The sequence below is a fragment of the Osmerus eperlanus genome, chromosome 12, assembly GCF_963692335.1.
Source record: "Osmerus eperlanus chromosome 12, fOsmEpe2.1, whole genome shotgun sequence".
NCBI lineage: Eukaryota > Metazoa > Chordata > Actinopteri > Osmeriformes > Osmeridae > Osmerus > Osmerus eperlanus.
Genome location: NC_085029.1, coordinates 17,592,930 through 17,615,978, shown reverse-complemented (window position 1 = coordinate 17,615,978; position 23,049 = coordinate 17,592,930). Strand labels below are relative to the sequence as shown.

The window sequence follows — 23,049 nt, the reverse complement described above, 5'->3', positions numbered from 1 at the left end:
ATTTTAGTAAAACTTCATCATCATCACCATAATATCCTCCCTTAATCAATACAGAGTATGGTTAAAACAGTTAACATGTCTCTATACAGAGTATGTCTAAAGAGATAACATGTCTCTATACAGAGTATGTCTAAACAGATAACATTTCTCTATACAGAGTATGTCTAAACAGATAACATGTCTCTATACAGAGTATGTCTAAACAGATAACATGTCTCTATACAGAGTATGTCTAAACAGATAACATGTCTCTATACAGAGTATGTCTAAACAGATAACATGTCTCTATACAGAGTATGTCTAAACAGATAACATGTCTCTATACAGAGTATGTCTAAACAGATAACATGTCTCTATACAGAGTATGTCTAAACAGATAACATGTCTCTATACAGAGTATGTCTAAACAGATAACATGTCTCTATACAGAGTATGTCTAAAGAGATAACATGTCTCTATACAGAGTATGTCTAAAGAGATAACATTTCTCTATACAGAGTATGTCTAAACAGATAACATGTCTCTATACAGAGTATAGAGACATACGAGACTCATCCTTCCATACCTTCTCGGACCCACAATCCTTTGTGCAGCGGAAGAGACGACAACGCTGGCAAGACAGCAGGGATACAAACCAGTTCACCAGACGGCAGGCGATACGAACCTGTCTGGCTGTCTGTAACCTCGGTTACACGGAGATGCAGAATATTGTGTATGTAGCCTGCGTGCAACTTTGTAAAGGCAGCTGCAGCCGCTAAGAAAAGTCAAAAGCACAGCTCCTGTCTCTGGTCCTTAGCCCCGCCCCCCTCAGAACATGGCCCGCCCACTCATGTCCAGGTAGGACCCCTGGGCGTGGGTGTGGCCAAGCTGCGGCTGCCTGTAGACATGCCTGAGAGGAAGAGAGTAGGAGGGGCACGGGTCCTGGTACAAGCGCAGAGGGTAGGAGGAGAAGGAGGGGTATAGGGCAGGGGGGGCGGAGGAGGGTGGGTACAGGGTGGGGGAGCCGGATGATGGGGGGGGGTAGGAGGAGAGAGAGGTCTCCAGCAGGGTTGGGTGATGCAGTACCATCTCTGGGAGGTAGTGGGCGCCAGGGGGGAACTGGGAGAAGGAGCCCATCTCTGTGGGGGCTACGGGGGGGTAGGAGGAGGAGTGCGTGGCACCTGGGTTCAGGGGGTGAGCGGAGGGAGGGAGGGAGTAGTTTGTGAAAGTGGAAGGAAGGAGGTGAGGGACAGAAGAGGGCTGGTAAGGTGGGTTGGGGAGGGAGGAGGGAGGAGGGAGCTGGATTGGGTTTGGGACGGAGAAGGAGTTGGGGATGGAGGAAGGGAAGGAGGGAAAAGGATAAGATGCTGAACCGGAGAGAGAGAAGGGGAGAGAGGGGAGGGGGGCGGACATCTGGAGGGGTTGGGATTGGTTGGGATGGGAGGGGGGGAGGTCAGGGAAAGAGAAGGCGATCTGGGGGGGTCCTGTGTCTGCCTGCTGAGTCTGGGGAGGGGGGGTCAGCAGGGAGGGACAGGGGGGAGGAGGGAGGAGAGGGAAGGAGGTGTTGGGAGGAGTTTCAGGGGTCACCAGTTCCTGCTGGGACAGGGAGTGATAGGAGGAGGAGGAGAGGAGCGGCTGAGGAGAGGAGGAGGTGGAGGAGGGAGGAGTGAGGGGAGGGTAGGTGAAGCTGGTCTGGTGGAGCAAGGGAGAGGTGGTGGAGGTGTGAGGGAGGGAGGGAGAGGAGGAGAGGATGGAGGGATAATCAATGCTGGGTAGAGAGGGATAATCGGAGGTGGATGAGGGCGTGGTTTGGGAGGAGGGGTGAGGGAGGGAGGGGCCGGAGTGTTCAGGGGGAGGGAGGGAGGGATAGGAGGAGGAGGGCTGGGGAAGAGAGGAGGATGAGAAGGACATGGAACCATGCTGGGTGTCTGGGTAGGTCTGGGTGTACGGGGGAAGACTGATGCTGCCGGACCTGTGTTAGGTGAAAAGAAAACATGTTAGAAGCAGAAGATAAATCCCAGCAGAGAGGAAACCTTCCACTCTGACCCCTCACACGCACCTGTCAATCATGCTGTCACTTGGCTGATGATTACTTCCTGTTGCATCTTGCTGCCCATTGACCATGTCCACTGTGAGGTCAGCAATCTGGGAGGAGACGTAGGCGTGTCCCAATTGGAGGGGCGGGTCTGGGAGCGGGGTCTCCTGGAAGGAGATCTGATTGGAGGAGAACCCACAGGATGGGCTTGGGAGGAGGGGGAGGGAGGGTAGGGTCTGGAGCTCTGGGGGGTGAGAGGCCAGGGTCTGGAGCTCTGGGGGGTGAGAGGCCAGGGTCTGGAGCTCTGGGGGGTGAGAGGCCAGGGTCTGGAGCTCTGGGGGGTGAGAGGCCAGGGTCTGGAGCTCTGGGGGGTGAGAGGCCAGAGTCTGGGTAGAGTCACAGGGGCCACAGCTCACTGAGGGAGAAAGGGAGGCAGCTGACTCGCCGTCCTGCATGTTGCTGACCTGACTCAGCTTGCGTTTCTGCCTCGCGTCTCTCTGCCTGGAAGAGAGTAAGGATCAGTCTGGGGGTGTGTACCAGTGTGAGAGAGTGTGTGAGGGTGTGTGTGTGTATGTATTACCTCTTGTTGTTCATGCCATCCTGTCTGAATCCTTTGGCAAAAGGGTTGGAGTTGATCTTCAGCTCAGTGATCTGATTGCAGGATAGAGCATAAGTAACACACAGGCAGTGATCTGATTGGAGGATAGAGCATCAGTAACATACGTTAGGATGGAGTAGGGCAGAGCTCTCTCCCCCCCACACACGCTCACACACATATAACACACACACCCTAACCTTGTGGTTCTGGTAGGCGGTGACGGTGAGGAAGTGTGTTTCGGGAAACAGGAAGGAGCGCTGCCCCCCGGCCCAGCTCTGCATGTCCCTGGCCTCCACCACATGGACCCGAGGCTGGTAGCGATGCAGGGAGTGGAGGATGATCTGGAGGGAGAGGAGGAGAGGGGAGGATGGATGAAGATATATAACAGATAATAATTTGAACACATATAAGAACACATCCCCCCCCCCCCCCCCCCGGTGTGTCCAGTGTGGTACTCACGTGTCCGTGTGTGTCCAGCGTGTTGTTGGTCAGTTTGGTGTTGTGGAAGGACACCGTCCTGCTCTGCCAGTGAGCGCCCGAGGCGGGGGAGTCCGGGTGGATGAACACCCGGTCTGGCAGCCGAGCCTCAGCCCCGCCCACCACCTGCCAGCTGTCGCCCTGGAAACGATAGCGCGAGCTGTCCAGCGGCACGATGTCCAGGAGGAGGATGTAGCGCAGGGAGGGGTTCAGACCCGAGAGCTTCACCCTCAGCTGGGGGAACATCCGTCTGGGGGAGGGGAGGAGGGGAGGGGGGTGGGTGATGTGAGAGGAGGAGGGGAGGGGGGAGGAGAACAACACAGCAGAATTAGATGTGCAGAGAAACAGAGTTACAGTATTAGAAGCTGGACTAGATTTGTAACTGTAGTCAGACTCAGGAGGGGTTGACCTGGGTGTGTGAACTAGGTCTGAAGGTCAAGGTTCAAATGTTGTGCCAGCGTTGCCCTGGGAACGGACTCACCTGCCCTTTTTGGTGATGATCATCTCTGTGCCGACCGAGCTGAATTGTTTCCATAGCGATGCGTTTTCCAGCTCCATCTTGATGTCGTCTTGGGGCATGTTGATTGGTTGGCTGGGGACTGGGGGCGGGGTCAGCAAGCTGGGGGCGAGGGCCCTGGCAGCCATGTCACAGGGTGCAGGGCACAGAGGAATGTGGGGCGGAGCCTCACGTTCTGGGAGGAGTCAGAGACTGCGGTTAGTAACGTTACTGTTTTGTTACCATACACAGTTCTAACAGTATTCTGGTGGCCAGAGTCAAGGAACAGTCTGTGTTTATCAGGACTGTGCAACATGAACAGTGTGATTACAGATATGTTTAACCCAGGAAAAAGAGAGGGAGAGAGAGACAGAGAGGGAGAGAAACAGAGAGAGAGAGACACAGAGAGGGAGAGAAACAGAGAGAGAGAGACACAGAGAGAGAGAGAAACAGAGAGAGAGAGAGACATGCAGAGAGACAGAGAACAAGGAGCCCACTACTTCTCTTTCATAAGCAGACCAACATCAACCTTCTTAACACACACACATGTTTACAAAGTATTGCCATGCAGACACACACACACACACTCACCTCTGTAGTAGCAGTCTCTGTGTCTCTGGGTTCCCAGGGCCAAGCTGGGGTACATCTCCACACTCAACATGCTTCTCTCTCTCCTCTCTCCTCTCTCTCTGGTCCACAGGTCTCTCCACTCCTCCTGGAGTTCTGCTGGTGTCTCTCAGTGAAGACTCCTGTCTCTCCAAATCCCTCGGTAATATCTCTCCTCTTTATTTCTGATTTCTTATTTTCTCTTCTTTTTACCTTATCTCTCTTTCTTTGTCTCTCGTTCTCTTCAAATGCCCTGTCGGTGTGTGTGTGTCTGTGTTATATAGGTGTTCACACTTCAGGCCAAATGGCCCAACTTTCACACTCCCTCCATTTACCGCTCCACATGCCCAACCTGCCCTCCCCCTCTCCCCCCCTCTCCCCCCCTCTCCCCCCCCCCTCTCCTCCCCCTCTCCCCCTTTCCCTCATCACCTCTGCCTGGTATGTGAGCAATGTTTAGCATTTTCATTAGTTGCATAGACAAACTGTTCCACAGGATTTGAGTGGCCCAATTAGAACATCTCTTTTAATCCTGCGTTAACATGACATTATATAATCTAGTTCTGGTAGAGTACAGAGAACAGATACACGTTCTAGAATCTGTGCGTTGTAGAGAGACTAAGAACCTCAGACATTCTGCAGACAGAACTTCAGGGGGTTCGGTCATCCTGTTCATGAAAGCATCATCCTTCCATCCCAGTCTGCATGTTCAGCAGTTTACGACCAGGAGGTTCAGGCCTGTTGTCTCCTGGTCATTCGCTCAGACAAACACTAAACCATCCTGCAGGGTTCTCATCTACACACACACACCACACACACCTGTTCCTAGGGGCCTAGCAGCTCCTGTGGGTGTTTGAGGGGGCGTGTCTCCCAGCAGGGGGTCAGAGGTCGTCTGCAGGTGGAGGACAGCGCCACAGTTTGGCCCTGGGGCCAGCAGTTTGGTCACTAAGGAAACAAACGCTTATAGAACCTACAGAATGCTTCTAGAACTTTCAGGATGCTTCTAGACCCTACAGAATGCTTCTAGAACCTTCAGGATGCTTCTAGACCCTACAGAATGCTTCTAGAACCTTCAGACAAAAACACACTGACAAGATATTCTGTATTCTACAACTACATTTACATTTAGTCATTTAGCAGACGCTCTTATCCACAGCGACTTACAGTAAGTACAGGGACATTCCCCCCGAGGCAAGTAGGGTGAAGTGTCTTGCCCAAGGACAGATTCAGATTACTAGCCCTAACCGCTCAGCCACCTGACTCCCTCAACTACACTCAACTAGGCATTAGTCTTTATGACAGTGCTTACATTACATAAGATTATACATTTTAATAATTTAGCAGATGGTTTTATCCAAAACCACATACACATAGTGTACAGCAGATCAAGGATAAGTAGTGCAGAGTTCTAACAGTATAGCCTGTCTGTATTTACCAGACAGTGACACAGTGTAAAGTAACATCTCAGCTATCAGGCATGATGCAACAGTATAATCTTAACTATTATATTACATATCACTGTGCAGTGTTTCAAACAGGTTGTCTTCAAATGATATACAGGTGAAAATCCATCGCTGGGGGTTGTTTTTTGAAAGGTATTTCGATTTTATATGATTGAGGTATGATAGAGATGCTAAACACATCAGTGTATTAATAAACATCACCTATGAAAAGTGCTACATAGATAATTGAGTGTATAGAATATCCATGCATGTACTAAGCTCATGGTCATCATGAAACAACTCTACAACAACCCCTCCTCCCAGAAGACTGATGACATCAGTATGGGAGAGAGAGAGAGAGAGAGAGAGAGAGAGAGAGAGAGAGAGAGAGAGAGAGAGAGAGAGAGAGAGAGAGAGAGAGAGAGAGAGAGAGAGAGAGAGAGAGAGAGAGAGAGAGAGAGAGAGAGAGAGAGAGAGAGAGAGAGAGAGACTGTTGTTCTAGTTGTTGTTTACTTTCTCCATTTGCAGAGGGAGGGAAAGAGGGAGGGATGAAAGGCATCCAGAGGGCTGGAGAGGAAGTGGAGGTGTGAGGAGGGGGAGGGAGGGTTGTTACCTAGATGATCCATTTGGGATGAGGATGGCGAGGGGTGACAGCTGTTAATGTTTTTATTGGCTGACAGGTGTGGCAGAAGCCTCGGTCCAGCAGACTCCATTATGAGCTGTGACTGAGGCTGGGGGCTGAGGGGTGAGGCTGGGGGCTGAGGAGTGAGGCTGGGGGCTGAGGAGTGAGGCTGGGGGCTGAGGGGTGAGGCTGGGGGCTGAGGAGTGAGGCTGGGGGCTGACAGGTGAGGCTGGAGGGTGAATGTTTTGTTCTGTCTCTACTACCACACAACCCCCTGCTTTGTCACGTAGGGGCTAAATGCTCTCTAGCTTGCAGGGGTCCGGTCAGTGTAGAGTGTGTGTGTTGTGTGTGTAAACTAGTCAGTGCTGGATTGATCAGTTTGAAGCACTCTACTAGACTCTAGATGCAGGATTGTTCTACCACATTCAACCTCATAATATAACATTTGATATACTAACATACAATCAGTCTTTTTCATCTCGGCATGTTGGTACTCGGGAAACTTTATTGAGAAGCAGATAGACAGACACATGTATCAGATCAAACAGACAGACATCGTATCAGACTGCGTCTTCAATCCTCAGTCCTACACAGTGAATTATCTCTTGCGTCGTCATCGCCGTTCACAACAACCGTTGAAGTCATGGTAACAGCAGGCGGGCGGGTTCAGACCACCTCCAGTGGGTCTCTGTCAGCCCGGGACGTCACCACGGTAACCGAGTCGGAAAGGCGCACTGCCAGCCTCTCCTTGACCACCGCCAGGAAACCACGCTCACTGTTGCTATGGTCACTGAGGATGACACAGGTTCCCTTGGCGACCGCATCCAAGACTTCATGATGGGACATCTCACCTAGGACATGGACGGACAGACCAACAGACAAGAATCAAGGGTGTGTGTTTGACAGGGTTGAGTAGGTGTGTACCTGTGAGTATGTATCTGTGTGTGTGTGTGTGTGTGTGTGTACCTGTGATGTAGAGGTCTGCTCTGACTCCATCTAATACTGATGCTCCAGACCCAGCACACACTGCTGCAGTGGACACCATGGACTCTGAAACACACAACACACCACACTAACACACCACACTAACACACCACACTAACAGTGCAAACTCATCGCTACCATGAATAGCTCCCCATTCAACCATAATCCCCCCCTCACCCAGGTGTCTCTGTGCCCCCCCCCTCACCCAGGTGTCTCTGTGCTCCCACCCCCTCACCCAGGTGTCTCTGTGCTCCCACCCCCTCACCCAGGTGTCTCTGTGCTCCCCCTCCCCTCACCCAGGTGTCTCTGTGCTCCCCCTCCCCTCACCCAGGTGTCTCTGTGCTCCCACCCCCTCACCCAGGTGTCTCTGTGCTCCCCCTCCCCTCACCCAGGTGTCTCTGTGCTCCCCCTCCCCTCACCCAGGTGTCTCTGTGCTCCCCCTCCCCTCACCCAGGTGTCTCTGTGCTCCCACCCCCTCACCCAGGTGTCTCTGTGCTCCCCCTCCCCTCACCCAGGTGTCTCTGTGCTCCCCCTCCCCTCACCCAGGTGTCTCTGTGCTCCCCCTCCCCTCACCCAGGTGTCTCTGTGCTCCCACCCTCACCCAGGTGTCTCTGTGCTCCCCCTCCCCTCACCCAGGTGTCTCTGTGCCCCTCCCCTCACCCAGGTGTCTCTGTGCTCCCCCCCTCACCCAGGTGTCTCTGTGCTCCCCCTCCCTCACCCAGGTGTCTCTGTGCTCCCACCCCCTCACCCAGGTGTCTCTGTGCCCCCCCCTCACCCAGGTGTCTCTGTGCTCCCCCTCCCCTCACCCAGGTGTCTCTGTGCTCCCCCCCCCTCACCCAGGTGTCTCTGTGCTCCCCCTCCCCTCACCCAGGTGTCTCTGTGCTCCCACCCCCTCACCCAGGTGTCTCTGTGCTCCCACCCTCACCCAGGTGTCTCTGTGCTCCCACCCCCTCACCCAGGTGTCTCTGTGCTCCCACCCCCTCACCCAGGTGTCTCTGTGCTCCCCCTCCCCTCACCCAGGTGTCTCTGTGCTCCCCCTCCCCTCACCCAGGTGTCTCTGTGCTCCCACCCCCTCACCCAGGTGTCTCTGTGCCCCCCCCCTCACCCAGGTGTCTCTGTGCTCCCACCCCCTCACCCAGGTGTCTCTGTGCCCCCCCCCTCACCCAGGTGTCTCTGTGCTCCCCACCCCCTCACCCAGGTGTCTCTGTGCTCCCACCCCCTCACCCAGGTGTCTCTGTGCCCCCCCCCTCACCCAGGTGTCTCTGTGCTCCCCACCCCCTCACCCAGGTGTCTCTGTGCCCCCCCCCTCACCCAGGTGTCTCTGTGCTCCCACCCCCTCACCCAGGTGTCTCTGTGCCCCCCCCCTCACCCAGGTGTCTCTGTGCTCCCCCTCCCCTCACCCAGGTGTCTCTGTGCTCCCCCTCCCCTCACCCAGGTGTCTCTGTGCTCCCACCCCCTCACCCAGGTGTCTCTGTGCTCCGAGCGCCAGACGTAGGTGACTCAGACCCAGGTGGACCTTCATCTTCTGGACCGCTGTCGTTACGGTTACCGGCTGATCCAAAACACAGAGTCGCCCGGCGCCACAGCCCGGAAGAGGAAGCTGGTAAGAGAGACAGAGAGAGGTTAGAGACAGACAGGTGGGGAGGTCTGAGGGAGGGGGGTAGAGAGACAGACAGGTGGATAGTCTGAGGGAGGGGGGTAGAGACAGACAGGTGGGGAGGTCTGAGGGAGGGGGGTAGAGAGACAGACAGGTGTCTCAAAAATATTTGACCTGTTCTACCTTTTGTGTTTGCAGGAGGCTGAGTGACTGGCTGGGACCGGGGTGTCGTAGCAGGGTCTGAACAGCAGGGGGCAGCTCGGAGTCAGGGCAGCGCAGACACACTCGGTATCCCCCAGTCTCCAAGCTGCACAGGTGAACAATGTACATGAACAACACACACACACACCAGACACACACACCAGCCTGTCTGATGAAGTACCTTGTGACTGAGTGTTGTAGGAGAGCTCCTCTCTTTCCCTGCTTCAGTTCTGACATCAGAGCCCTCAGCTCCTCCTCACTGCTGGCCTCAAACTCCAGTCTGTGTCTCTGGGGGGCGCTAGCGAGCGCTTGACTCAGCACTGACACCTGGCCACTACCTGAAGAAGACACCAGGCAGAGAAGGAAGCAGACCGGTTCATAACTCTAAACATTGTTAGAAGCTGACCAGTTCATAACTCTAAACATTGTTAGAAGCAGACCGGTTCATAACTCTAAACATTGTTAGAACACTTCTGATCCTTGATTTTCTGCAGGCATTATTTGTTTGTCGCTTTGGATGAAAGCAACTACACCTGCTACAGTAGCAGAGACTGCTGGTTGGTGACGTCACCATGGCAACCGTGTTGCCCCAGGCCACCCTGTCTCTCCTCACCCAGTCCTGCCACCAGCCTGTCTCTCCTCACCCAGTCCTCCCACCAGCCTGTCTCTCCTCACCCAGTCCTGCCACCAGCCTGTCTCTCCTCACCCAGTCCTGCCACCAGCCTGTCTCTCCTCACCCAGTCTTCCCACCAGCCTGTCTCTCCTCACCCAGTCCTGCCACCAGCCTGTCTCTCCTCACCCAGTCTTCCCACCAGCCTGTCTCTCCTCACCCAGTCCTCCCACCAGCCTGTCTCTCCTCACCCAGTCCTCCCACCAGCCTGTCTCTCCTCACCCAGTCCTGCCACCAGCCTGTCTCTCCTCACCCAGTCCTGCCACCAGCCTGTCTCTCCTCACCCAGTCCTGCCACCAGCCTGTCTCTCCTCACCCAGTCTTCCCACCAGCCTGTCTCTCCTCACCCAGTCCTGCCACCAGCCTGTCTCTCCTCACCCAGTCTTCCCACCAGCCTGTCTCTCCTCACCCAGTCCTGCCACCAGCCTGTCTCTCCTCACCCAGTCTTCCCACCAGCCTGTCTCTCCTCACCCAGTCTTCCCACCAGCCTGTCTCTCCTCACCCAGTCCTGCCACCAGCCTGTCTCTCCTCACCCAGTCCTCCCACCAGCCTGTCTCTCCTCACCCAGTCCTCCCACCAGCCTGTCTCTCCTCACCCAGTCCTGCCACCAGCCTGTCTCTCCTCACCCAGTCCTCCCACCAGCCTGTCTCTCCTCACCCAGTCCTGCCACCAGCCTGTCTCTCCTCACCCAGTCCTCCCACCAGCCTGTCTCTCCTCACCCAGTCTTCCCACCAGCCTGTCTCTCCTCACCCAGTCTTCCCACCAGCCTGTCTCTCCTCACCCAGTCCTCCCACCAGCCTGTCTCTCCTCACCCAGTCCTCCCACCAGCCTGTCTCTCCTCACCCAGTCCTGCCACCAGCCTGTCTCTCCTCACCCAGTCCTCCCACCAGCCTGTCTCTCCTCACCCAGTCCTCCCACCAGCCTGTCTCTCCTCACCCAGTCCTGCCACCAGCCTGTCTCTCCTCACCCAGTCTTCCCACCAGCCTGTCTCTCCTCACCCAGTCTTCCCACCAGCCTGTCTCTCCTCACCCAGTCCTGCCACCAGCCTGTCTCTCCTCACCCAGTCCTGCCACCAGCCTGTCTCTCCTCACCCAGTCCTGCCACCAGCCTGTCTCTCCTCACCCAGTCTTCCCACCAGCCTGTCTCTCCTCACCCAGTCCTCCCACCAGCCTGTCTCTCCTCACCCAGTCCTCCCACCAGCCTGTCTCTCCTCACCCAGTCCTGCCACCAGCCTGTCTCTCCTCACCCAGTCCTGCCACCAGCCTGTCTCTCCTCACCCAGTCCTGCCACCAGCCTGTCTCTCCTCACCCAGTCCTGCCACCAGCCTGTCTCTCCTCACCCAGTCCTGCCACCAGCCTGTCTCTCCTCACCCAGTCCTCCCACCAGCCTGTCTCTCCTCACCCAGTCCTCCCACCAGCCTGTCTCTCCTCACCCAGTCCTGCCACCAGCCTGTCTCTCCTCACCCAGTCCTGCCACCAGCCTGTCTCTCCTCACCCAGTCCTCCCACCAGCCTGTCTCTCCTCACCCAGTCCTCCCACCAGCCTGTCTCTCCTCACCCAGTCCTGCCACCAGCCTGTCTCTCCTCACCCAGTCCTGCCACCAGCCTGTCTCTCCTCACCCAGTCCTGCCACCAGCCTGTCTCTCCTCACCCAGTCTTCCCACCAGCCTGTCTCTCCTCACCCAGTCCTCCCACCAGCCTGTCTCTCCTCACCCAGTCCTCCCACCAGCCTGTCTCTCCTCACCCAGTCTTCCCACCAGCCTGTCTCTCCTCACCCAGTCCTGCCACCAGCCTGTCTCTCCTCACCCAGTCCTGCCACCAGCCTGTCTCTCCTCACCCAGTCCTGCCACCAGCCTGTCTCTCCTCACCCAGTCCTCCCACCAGCCTGTCTCTCCTCACCCAGTCCTCCCACCAGCCTGTCTCTCCTCACCCAGTCCTGCCACCAGCCTGTCTCTCCTCACCCAGTCCTCCCACCAGCCTGTCTCTCCTCACCCAGTCTTCCCACCAGCCTGTCTCTCCTCACCCAGTCCTCCCACCAGCCTGTCTCTCCTCACCCAGTCTTCCCACCAGCCTGTCTCTCCTCACCCAGTCCTCCCACCAGCCAGTCGTTCACTCCTCCGTCCACGCTGTCCCACGAGGTGTGGGGAGAGAACACCGCCATGCCCGCCTCCACTGCCCGCACAGCCAATCGCTGCTTCCAATCTCCCTGCACCAGACGTTTGATTGGCCGAAACAGCGGAGGGTGATAGGAGACGATGAGGTCACACTTCATGGCTTCCGCTTCCTCCATAACAGGCTCTGTCAGATCATTGGTCAACAGGATGGTTCTGATAGGCCGAGCCTTGCTGGGCTCGACCAATAGGCCTACGTTGTCCCATGACTCAGCCAATGACAGGGGAGCTAGCTGCTCCAGAACCTTCAGAACCTCCTGTAGCTCCATTGGGCCGGTCGGACGAGTGTTCTGAGAGAAGGAGCGAGAGATGGAGGGGGGAGAGATGAGAGGGGGGTGAGGAGGAGAGAGAGGAGTCCTACAGCTGCTGGTGCTTGAGAGGGAGGATGAGGGGAAGGATGGCAGAGCGGGAGTGAGGGAGGAGGTGAGAGGGGGAGAGAAGCAGGTGAGAGGGGGAGAGAGGAGGGTGAGAGGGGGAGAGAGGAGGGTGTTCCTGTAGCAGCCCCTACAGCAGGTCAGTGGTAGTGCTTTCAAAGCAGCACTCCTGCACAACATGGGTGTGTTCCTGTGTAGAAGGAAAACAACAAACATTGCAGGTTTGAATCAGGCTGTGACATAACTGTAATGTATACAATTAATTTAGGAGGTTATTTCATCCAAAGTGAAGTATTAGAGGGTATTTGAACCTGCGACTTCTTGGTCTGCAGTCAAATGTTTTAACAACTGAGCTTTCCACATCCACATGCTGTCTTGGCTCGCTAACTTCATGTGTTTGCCTTGGGTGGCTAACCAAGCCAAAACTGCTAACTATGTTAGCTTCCCTGAGCAGTTCTGCAACACCAAGCTAAGCAGTGCTAAGGTAGTCTCGGCTAGCGAGGACAGTTCTTCACACATGAAAAGCTAGCTAACTAACTTTAAATGCCGACGAGCCAGACCAAGCTGGCGAGCAGACTGGCTAGCTAGCCAGCAATCTACAGTCTCACTAGCTGCAAGTCAAGTGCAACGTACTACGATTACATAATATATAGACAGATATACAACACGAGTTAGTCTGTAGAAAGTATAAACTGCACGTTATATATTCGTTGCCATTTAAAGTTACCATGTAGCGAACTAGCAATAATGTGAGTAGAGAACAGTGTCAAGCACTCACAGTCAGGCTGGCTGGCTTCCGGTGTCTCGCCTCTGATTGGACAGAGACGAAGCTCCAAATACATTAAAAGATAAATACTGACGTTGTTGCTTTGGTAAAGTGTTGACGATACAATCCTCATCTATTTGATGCCCACGTAGTATCGTATTCAATTCTTGATTTCCATAAGTGACAAAACAATGAATAAATAATGCCGTCATTTAGCAGAGCAGGCGTTTTTTTCCAAAGTAAGATGGGATTACATTTACATTTAGTAGACGCTCTTATCCAGAGCGATTTACAGTACCCCCAGAGACAAGTAGGGTGAAGTGCCTTGCCCAAGGACACAACGTCATTTTGCACGGCCGGGAATCGAACTGGCAACCTTCAGATTACTAGCCCGATTCCCTAACCGCTCAGCCACCTGACTCCCATGTGAACCTGTGACTTATTGATCTGCATGCAAATGCTCTAACGACTGAGCAATAACCAGTAGCCTACCTGTCATGCTCAAGTGGAGATCACGATGTCACCAGCTCTCATGTAAATTCATCTCACCATGGGCATCAGTTTTAATGCATCATTAACTATACTTATCCAAGCTCTATATAGAGCGATTCTGGATCAGAGCTTTAGGGGTGCTTAGCCCCCAATGAGAATGTGACATGGATACAGCATCTTGCAAAAGTGTTAAATCCCCTTGATAATAAATCACTAATTTGTCTGGATAACAATTAATGACATAAAAACATACATTTTAATGCTGTGTCATTTACATGTGTATTTACATGTGTACATGTGTATTTATTTACACATGTAATATCCTTTCAAATACTCAACAATATGCATACGGTAAGATTTCTCCACTGAGAATATCTTCATATTGAGGTTGCAAACATCAGTGACTTGACTTCATTTTATGTTCATACAGTATCTTAAGGCAACATCAGTAAATACAAAATGTCTATTGATTTCCTTTTGTTGATTGTAGCTAGCACATGCTACAACAATCCTAGTTTCCTTCATATCATCAAACTGTTAAAAGTGCTTCTGTTTGTCTTTGGTAGAACAGATAACATCTCCCCGGTAGTGGTGTGAAAGGTCACAAATGGAAGGAGAATTTCCAATGTCAGTGCTGTAACCTTGTTCCAACAGACGGCTGTTTAGAGGAACCATCACCCAGAAAGCAGGAAGATGGAGAGAATGGAGAGAGAAAACTATCAACCAGAAAGCAGGAAGATGGAGAGAATGGAGAGAGAAAACTATCAACCAGAAAGCAGGAAGATGGAGAGAATGGAGAGAGAAAACTATCAACCAGAAAGCAGGAAGATGGAGAGAATGGAGAGAGAAAACTATCAACCAGAAAGCAGGAAGATGGAGAGAATGGGGAGAGAGAGAGAGAAGAAGAGGGGGAGGAAGATGTGGGCTGCCTTTCCCACGGCGGGAGCGACGGTGGCCGGGGAGGGCATATCGCCCACTGTCTCCTTCAGGAAGGCCCCAAACACGGAGGTCTTGGCAAACGTCTGTATTTTCTCAGCACGTGCTGCTCTGCTGTCGTCTGTAGTGATCAGTCCTGCTTGGAACCAGGAAGAGCCAGACTGGCACATCAACGGGCCTCCCTGCTCTCCCTGTGAACACAGCAACAGGTTGGCTTTATGAAACACTGCACCACTTTACAATACGCCGCCCTTAGGTAGGTACGTAGGTGGGTAGGTGGGTAGGTAGGTAGGTAGATGGTTGAATGGATAATGGTGTAAGGATAAATCAATGTTGTGTTGCCCTCAATTTCAGATGCAGACACTGAACCCAGTGTCTCTCAACTAAGGTAGTGGTTCTGTACCTGTTGGATGTTGGTGAAGCTGGTGCAGATGTTCCCAGTGGAGGACAGGTTCCCACAGCTCGTCACATCGGTTTCCATTTCGCTCATGACAGATTTAGCTTTGGGTAGGAGGATTCAAGAGATGAATATACCTGTACATGCTACTTGGCTAACTACATCATTGAAATGCAGAGATGGGAAGTAACAAAGTACAATTACTTTTGTAGATTTTTCTGGTATCAGAAAAACTTTTACAAAAAGTTTACAAAAAAAGTTAACTATTTCTTTGGGGGAAAAAACTTTTCGAAAAATGTTTGAAAAGTTAGAAAGAAATGCTAAAATTAAATGTGCTGAGTGTATTTTTGTATTAATATGATGTGAGGTCCAGTTACCTGCGTGACACTAAAACAGGTGTATCAATGGCTACTTTTTACTTAAATATATTTCAGAGCCCACACTTCCTTACTTTAACTTGAGTGAAAAGGTCAGTACTTCAACTTCAACCAGAGTCTTTTTAAACATGAGTATCTGTACTTCTACTTGACTGAAGGATGTGTGTACTTTGGCCAACTCTGTTGAAATGATATCTCATGTTATAACATCAACCAAAAATAATGGCCTTCACATCATGGTGGCAAACACAGTCTCTCACCTGGACCATCCCCTGTCCAGCCCACCAGCCAACACTTGGAGCCTAAGGGGAAGGCCTGCACGTCATCCTGATCCACGCACACGGGTTGGATGAGGTCGCTGTAGTTGATGGGCTCAGCCAGCTGCAGCACTGCCACGTTGGGGCCTGTCTGGTTGCTCAGCAAGATGTTCACAACGCGCATGGAAACTTGCTGGTATCCCAGGTATACAGTCCAGTCACTCACATTCAGATGTGAGCTGGGAGGGGGGGAAAAAACATGATTTACAGAACTAAACAAACTGAACATATCAACCAACTGTCACACGAATGTACCTTGGGAAGCACTGGGCAGCGCTGAGGACGAACTGCTGAGTGAGTACGGTTCCACTGCAAACGTGGGACCCATTTCTATAGAGACTAACCATCCAGGGCCAGGTTCCCATGGCAACAAGGGGAACTGCGCCAGGACTGACCGTGTTCTGCCCACACACCGCGCCTGTGGAAGAGTCCAGGGGTTTGGGAATTAAGAAATATTAGCCTGAGTTCTGGACCTTCATGCATTCTCCATGGTCAGATGACACCTGAAACAGCTTGTATTTTTGCTGACGAGATAAAAAAGATATCAAGTCAGTTTGAGTAACTTTGGCAAAGATTTACGAAACTTAACACTCACGAGCTGAGGTCGTAGTTGAGGCCAAGGTTGGTTTGGACGTGTAGATAGTTGTAGTAGCAGGGGGAGGCAGCCCAGGGCAGGTGTAACTGCTGTCAGCATCCACCCCACTGGAGGTGTACTGGATGAAGCCTGGCTTGTCGGTGCTGATTTTGGAGTTGATCCAGGACTGGTAACTGGACACTCTAGTGTAGACTCCGGGAAGATTGGGCCGAGCACAGCCGAAACCAAAACTAACGATTCCAGACTGGATCCAGACAGACTTCTGCTAGTTCACCATTGGACCTCCAGAGTCACCCTGACAAAAAAAAGTTTGGCAATACTTTTTTATAGTGAATCACAAAGGTTATGTTAAATTGTAACTCTGTAGGAAAAGTGAGTTAGCCAACCTGACACGAGTCTTTGCCTCCAGCCAGAAGACCCGCACAGATCATGTTGTCTGTGATGGAGCCGACCCCATTGAGGCAGTTACACTGTCTGTTCCCCAGAACTGGAACCTCCACTTCCTGCAGAGCTTGTGGGGAGGGCAGAGCCACTGAGGGAGATGCAGAGAAGGAATTTTTAAATATGACATGAATTCAACTCATCCACAACAGGTTCTATCTCTTGTAAATGGGATTTAAAATATAAAATATTTATAACATGTGACTGTTGAACTAGGTCCTCACCTCCTTCTTTGATGGCACCCCAGCCAGTGACCCAGCTGTCAATGCCACTGTTGAAAACACTGTCAGTGGCAGCCAGACAGACAGGTCTGATGTAGTCAGTGAAGCCAACAGGTGAGGAGAGTCTGAGCAGAGCAATGTCGTTGTTACTGGTGCGGCTGTTATAAGCTGGATGGAGGACAATCTCAGCAACAGTTCTGGACTCTTGGTTGGGATTACTACCCTCCAGGTTCTGTTGGCCCAAGACAACTGTCCAGCCCCTCGGGTTTGAGCTGTGAGAGACATAACTTTAGCATTTGGAGGAAAATAGCCTGAAAAAAAACACTTTCAGACAGTGTATTTGTAATATGGCTAATAATCAACACAGGGTACTTCACATAACTCCAAAACTGATTCAGCACCAATATGGTTATTATTTTCTTTTCTTTATATTTATTCTTTAATTCAGAGTGTTTTACATCTACAGTTTGTCTCACCAACCTGTCAAAGCAGTGGGCTGCAGAGATCACCCACTCCTTGTTGATGAGGGATCCACCACAAACATGGCCGCCAAATAACTGCAGGCTGGCCTGCCAGGGCCAGCTTCCTGCTGGGGCATCCTCACCCCCCACTATTCTGTTGTTGAGTGGGGTTCTTCCACACACTGGAGAATTGGAAAAACACATTTTCTTTATGAGGGTAAAACCAATAACCAACCATACAATCTACTGGACATTTTATTGTGGATCTAAAACACTTATAATATGAAACTCACCCTCAGCACTTGTAACAAGTATGACAGGTGCTGTGATAACTGCAGGACCTGCAGTGGCAGGGGGAGGCAGCCCAGGGCAGGTGTAACTGCTGTCAGCATCCACCCCACTGGAGGTGAACTGGACGAAGCCTGGCTTGTCAGTGCTGATCTTGGAGTTGATCCAGGACTGGTAACTGGACACTCTAGTGTAGACTCCGGGAAGATTGGGCCGAGCACAGCCGAAACCAAAACTAACGATTCCAGACTGGATCCAGACAGACTTCTGCTTGTTCACCATTGGACCTCCAGAGTCACCCTGACAAAAAAAAGTTTGGCAATACTTTTTTATAGTGAATCACAAAGGTTATGTTAAATTGTAACTCTGTAGGACAAGTGAGTTAGCCAACCTGACACGAGTCTTTGCCTCCAGCCAGAAGACCCGCACAGATCATGTTGTCTGTGATGGAGCCGACCCCATTGAGGCAGTTACACTGTCTGTTCCCCAGAACTGGAACCTCCACTTCCTGCAGAGCTTGTGGGGAGGGCAGAGCCACTGAGGGAGATGCAGAGAAGGAATTTTTAAATATGACATGAATTCAACTCATCCACAACAGGTTCTATCTCTTGTAAATGGGATTTAAACAATATTTATAACATGTGACTGTTGAACTAGGTCCTCACCTCCTTCTTTGATGGCACCCCAGCCAGTGACCCAGCTGTCAATGCCACTGTTGAAAACACTGTCAGTGGCAGCCAGACAGACAGGTCTGATGTAGTCAGTGAAGCCAACAGGTGAGGAGAGTCTGAGCAGAGCAATGTCGTTGTTACTGGTGCGGCTGTTATAAGCTGGATGGAGGACAATCTCAGCAACAGTTCTGGACTCTTGGTTGGGATTACTACCCTCCAGGTTCTGTTGGCCCAAGACAACTGTCCAGCCCCTCGGGTTTGAGCTGTGAGAGACATAACTTTAGCATTTGCAAGAAAATAGCCTGAAAAAAAACACTTTCAGCCAGTGTATTTGTAATATGGATAATAATCAACAAAGGGTACGTCACATAACTCAAAAACTGATTCAACACCAATATGGTTAGAGTCATTTATTTTTCATATTAATTGTTTCATTCAGAGCGTCTTACGTCTACAGTTTGTCTCACCAACCTGTCAAAGCAGTGGGCTGCAGAGATCACCCACTCCTTGTTGATGAGGGATCCACCACAAACATGGCCGCCAAATAACTGCAGGCTGGCCTGCCAGGGCCAGCTTCCTGCTGGGGCATCCTCACCCCCCACTATTCTGTTGTTGAGTGGGGTTCTTCCACACACTGGAGAATTGGAAAAACACATTTTCTTTATGAGGGTAAAACCAATAACCAACCATACAATCTACTGGACATTTTATTGTGGATCTAAAACACTTATAATATGAAACTCACCCTCAGCACTTGTAACAAGTATGACAGGTGCTGTGATAACTGCAGGACCTGCAGTGGCAGGGGGAGGCAGCCCAGGGCAGGTGTAACTGCTGTCAGCATCCACCCCACTGGAGGTGAACTGGACGAAGCCTGGCTTGTCAGTGCTGATCTTGGAGTTGATCCAGGACTGGTAACTGGACACTCTAGTGTAGACTCCGGGAAGATTGGGCCGAGCACAGCCGAAACCAAAACTAACGATTCCAGACTGGATCCAGACAGACTTCTGCTTGTTCACCATTGGACCTCCAGAGTCACCCTGACAAAAAAAAGTTTGGCAATACTTTTTTATAGTGAATCACAAAGGTTATGTTAAATTGTAACTCTGTAGGACAAGTGAGTTAGCCAACCTGACACGAGTCTTTGCCTCCAGCCAGAAGACCCGCACAGATCATGTTGTCTGTGATGGAGCCGACCCCATTGAGGCAGTTACACTGTCTGTTCCCCAGAACTGGAACCTCCACTTCCTGCAGAGCTTGTGGGGAGGGCAGAGCCACTGAGGGAGATGCAGAGAAGGAATTTTTAAATATGACATGAATTCAACTCATCCACAACAGGTTCTATCTCTTGTAAATGGGATTTAAACAATATTTATAACATGTGACTGTTGAACTAGGTCCTCACCTCCTTCTTTGATGGCACCCCAGCCAGTGACCCAGCTGTCAATGCCACTGTTGAAAACACTGTCAGTGGCAGCCAGACAGACAGGTCTGATGTAGTCAGTGAAGCCAACAGGTGAGGAGAGTCTGAGCAGAGCAATGTCGTTGTTACTGGTGCGGCTGTTATAAGCTGGATGGAGGACAATCTCAGCAACAGTTCTGGACTCTTGGTTGGGATTACTACCCTCCAGGTTCTGTTGGCCCAAGACAACTGTCCAGCCCCTCGGGTTTGAGCTGTGAGAGACATAACTTTAGCATTTGCAAGAAAATAGCCTGAAAAAAAACACTTTCAGCCAGTGTATTTGTAATATGGATAATAATCAACAAAGGGTACGTCACATAACTCAAAAACTGATTCAACACCAATATGGTTAGAGTCATTTATTTTTCATATTAATTGTTTCATTCAGAGCGTCTTACGTCTACAGTTTGTCTCACCAACCTGTCAAAGCAGTGGGCTGCAGAGATCACCCACTCCTTGTTGATGAGGGATCCACCACAAACATGGCCGCCAAATAACTGCAGGCTGGCCTGCCAGGGCCAGCTTCCTGCTGGGGCATCCTCACCCCCCACTATTCTGTTGTTGAGTGGGGTTCTTCCACACACTGGAGAATTGGAAAAACACATTTTCTTTATGAGGGTAAAACCAATAACCAACCATACAATCTACTGGACATTTTATTGTGGATCTAAAACACTTATAATATGAAACTCACCCTCAGCACTTGTAACAAGTATGACAGGTGCTGTGATAACTGCAGGACCTGCAGTGGCAGGGGGAGGCAGCCCAGGGCAGGTGTAACTGCTGTCAGCATCCACCCCACTGGAGGTGTACTGGATGAAGCCTGGCTTGTCGGTGCTGATTTTGGAGTTGATCCAGGACTGGTAACTGGACACTCTAGTGTAGACTCCGGGAAGATTGGGCCGAGCACAGCCGAAACCAAAACTAACGATTCCAGACTGGATCCAGACAGACTTCTGCTTGTTCACCATTGGACCTCCAGAGTCACCCTGACAAAAAAAAGTTTGGCAATACTTTTTTATAGTGAATCACAAAGGTTATGTTAAATTGTAACTCTGTAGGACAAGTGAGTTAGCCAACCTGACACGAGTCTTTGCCTCCAGCCAGAAGACCCGCACAGATCATGTTGTCTGTGATGGAGCCGACCCCATTGAGGCAGTTACACTGTCTGTTCCCCAGAACTGGAACCTCCACTTCCTGCAGAGCTTGTGGGGAGGGCAGAGCCACTGAGGGAGATGCAGAGAAGGAATTTTTAAATATGACATGAATTCAACTCATCCACAACAGGTTCTATCTCTTGTAAATGGGATTTAAACAATATTTATAACATGTGACTGTTGAACTAGGTCCTCACCTCCTTCTTTGATGGCACCCCAGCCAGTGACCCAGCTGTCAATGCCACTGTTGAAAACACTGTCAGTGGCAGCCAGACAGACAGGTCTGATGTAGTCAGTGAAGCCAACAGGTGAGGAGAGTCTGAGCAGAGCAATGTCGTTGTTACTGGTGCGGTTGTTATAAGCTGGATGGAGGACAATCTCAGCAACAGTTCTGGACTCTTGGTTGGGATTACTACCCTCCAGGTTCTGTTGGCCCAAGACAACTGTCCAGCCCCTCGGGTTTGAGCTGTGAGAGACATAACTTTAGCATTTGCAAGAAAATAGCCTGAAAAAAAACACTTTCAGCCAGTGTATTTGTAATATGGATAATAATCAACAAAGGGTACGTCACATAACTCAAAAACTGATTCAACACCAATATGGTTAGAGTCATTTATTTTTCATATTAATTGTTTCATTCAGAGCATCTTACGTCTACAGTTTGTCTCACCAACCTGTCAAAGCAGTGGGCTGCAGAGATCACCCACTCCTTATTGATGAGGGATCCACCACAAACATGGCCGCCAAATAACTGCAGGCTGGCCTGCCAGGGCCAGCTTCCTGCTGGGGCATCTTTACCCCCCACTATTCTGTTGTTGAGTGGGGTTCTTCCACACACTGAAATACATAAATATTCACAGGGCCTATAATGAAAACCTGCATTAAAGTATATCTGGACAGATTTGATGAAAGCCATTATACTTTAAAGTTACACTTTGAATGTTTTTGTTTTGACACAGAAGCGTTGTTACATTTCTGACAATATTGAAGGTTAAACAACTTTGTATCTGAATGGTTCTAGAATGAATCTATTGCGAGAGTTAGTTATTACTGCAATGCAAAGGTAAATGTTTACAAATGTTTACAAATTCACTCACCATAAAGTTGAGAGTTTGATTCTGTGAAATAAATTAAAGTTTCTTGTTAAGTTTTTACATTAAGAATAAACACTTTTGCATATATAGATGTTTTTGACAAATGGGTACACATTTCTTTCCATTTAAACTATATATCCAAAATTATAGTGTTAAAGTAAAAATAAACCATTGTCCCCTGAACCGCACTTACCTTGAACTAGAATACTTGCCACAGCCAGCACACACACCCATGTCTGCAGGGCCATCATGTGAACTATGGTCTTCAGGTTTGTCACTCTTTAAATACCTAGCACTGTAACACCCTCCTTCCTGGAACATACTTGCTTGCTTTTTTCCCTCCTTCAAAATGGTATGGCTCATTTAGTCATTTTGTGTGTGGTGAAACCTACAAACAATAAGGGTTAGTGTCAGTGTTCTAGATGAGTTAAAACAAATATCTATTCTTACATTTATTCTGTATTCTTCTTCTATCCTTTTTGAGCTTGGTACAAATCAATAACAATAAGTACAAAACTATATAGCAAAAACCTTTAGAAATAAATAAATAAAAGGAAACATGCTAAATTAATTAATTTAAAGCTCCTCCACGGCAGACACTGGGAGGGTAAACTAAGGCATCTTAGAAAAAAAATATATATATATAATTTACTATTACCCTTCATGTAATGGATCTATATGATTAAACTGATCAGAACAGAACTGGAGGAGACTGGTGACCCAGCAGGGTTGTTAGTTGTTACTGAACTTCGGAGCATGTATACTAAAGCCAAAGACAAATGATTCCTCTGTTCCTGCATTATAAGTCAACAGTAGGAATAGTCCGCTCTGTAAATATTAGAGTTAGCCTGAACCTTAACTTAATCAAAGGCATTAAAACAACAGGCTACACTCTGAGGCTGGGAAGGTGTAATGGTTTCAGGTTGGGTAATACAGCACCTAAGAGTTGAACATTTTGGGGAGGGGTTACAAAACAAAAAAAGGTGTCTGGTGGTGTTGTGTGATGTAATTATGCTGTCAGCACCTGCATACCTTCATAGAGACACCATGGATTAACTGGACTCCTTAAGAAATCAGTGTCTTTCTATACTTTGTTCTGTGGATGACACGTTTGACAAAAGAGTCAGT

The 23,049-nt window shown here is 50.4% G+C and overlaps 3 protein-coding genes across 7 annotated transcripts; all 3 read right to left on the bottom strand.

Moving 5' to 3' along the window:
• Window positions 1–807: 807 nt before the first annotated feature.
• On the bottom strand, window positions 808–4,246 carry tbx6 (T-box transcription factor 6). Its single transcript, XM_062475411.1, has 10 exons — window positions 4,177–4,246; window positions 3,571–3,781; window positions 3,072–3,339; window positions 2,810–2,953; window positions 2,595–2,665; window positions 2,365–2,515; window positions 2,039–2,250; window positions 1,567–1,951; window positions 1,353–1,482; window positions 808–1,160 (listed from the first exon to the last, which is right to left on the bottom strand). Exons 1-10 carry the CDS (start codon window positions 4,244–4,246, stop codon window positions 808–810), a joined length of 1,995 nt encoding a protein of 664 aa, XP_062331395.1.
• Window positions 4,247–6,734: 2,488 nt separating this feature from the next.
• Window positions 6,735–13,047, bottom strand: nif3l1 (NIF3 NGG1 interacting factor 3-like 1 (S. cerevisiae)). Of its 5 annotated transcripts, none has more exons than XM_062474235.1 (7): window positions 12,974–13,047; window positions 11,787–12,436; window positions 9,216–9,372; window positions 9,017–9,140; window positions 8,698–8,836; window positions 7,219–7,302; window positions 6,735–7,103 (listed from the first exon to the last, which is right to left on the bottom strand). In XM_062474235.1, the coding sequence occupies exons 2-7, from the start codon at window positions 12,424–12,426 to the stop codon at window positions 6,919–6,921; spliced, it is 1,329 nt and encodes a 442-aa protein (XP_062330219.1). In that variant the 5' UTR covers window positions 12,427–12,436; window positions 12,974–13,047; the 3' UTR covers window positions 6,735–6,918. The 5 variants fall into 5 exon arrangements, with proteins under 5 accessions (XP_062330219.1, XP_062330221.1, XP_062330223.1 ...); XM_062474237.1 differs by having other exon boundaries at window positions 11,787–12,440; window positions 13,027–13,044; XM_062474239.1 differs by having other exon boundaries at window positions 11,787–12,162; window positions 13,025–13,041.
• A 697-nt stretch (window positions 13,048–13,744) lies between these two features.
• LOC134030830 (transmembrane protease serine 9-like) lies at window positions 13,745–22,199 on the bottom strand. The gene is made up of 22 exons (XM_062474188.1): window positions 22,115–22,199; window positions 21,925–21,945; window positions 21,502–21,664; window positions 21,025–21,293; window positions 20,751–20,896; window positions 20,365–20,659; window positions 20,091–20,253; window positions 19,614–19,882; window positions 19,340–19,485; window positions 18,954–19,248; window positions 18,680–18,842; window positions 18,203–18,471; window positions 17,929–18,074; window positions 17,543–17,837; window positions 17,269–17,431; window positions 16,792–17,060; window positions 16,513–16,658; window positions 16,127–16,421; window positions 15,787–15,949; window positions 15,475–15,710; window positions 14,844–14,941; window positions 13,745–14,631 (listed from the first exon to the last, which is right to left on the bottom strand). Exons 1-18 carry the CDS (start codon window positions 22,170–22,172, stop codon window positions 16,392–16,394), a joined length of 3,306 nt encoding a protein of 1,101 aa, XP_062330172.1. The 5' UTR covers window positions 22,173–22,199; the 3' UTR covers window positions 13,745–14,631; window positions 14,844–14,941; window positions 15,475–15,710; window positions 15,787–15,949; window positions 16,127–16,391.
• Window positions 22,200–23,049: the final 850 nt, after the last annotated feature.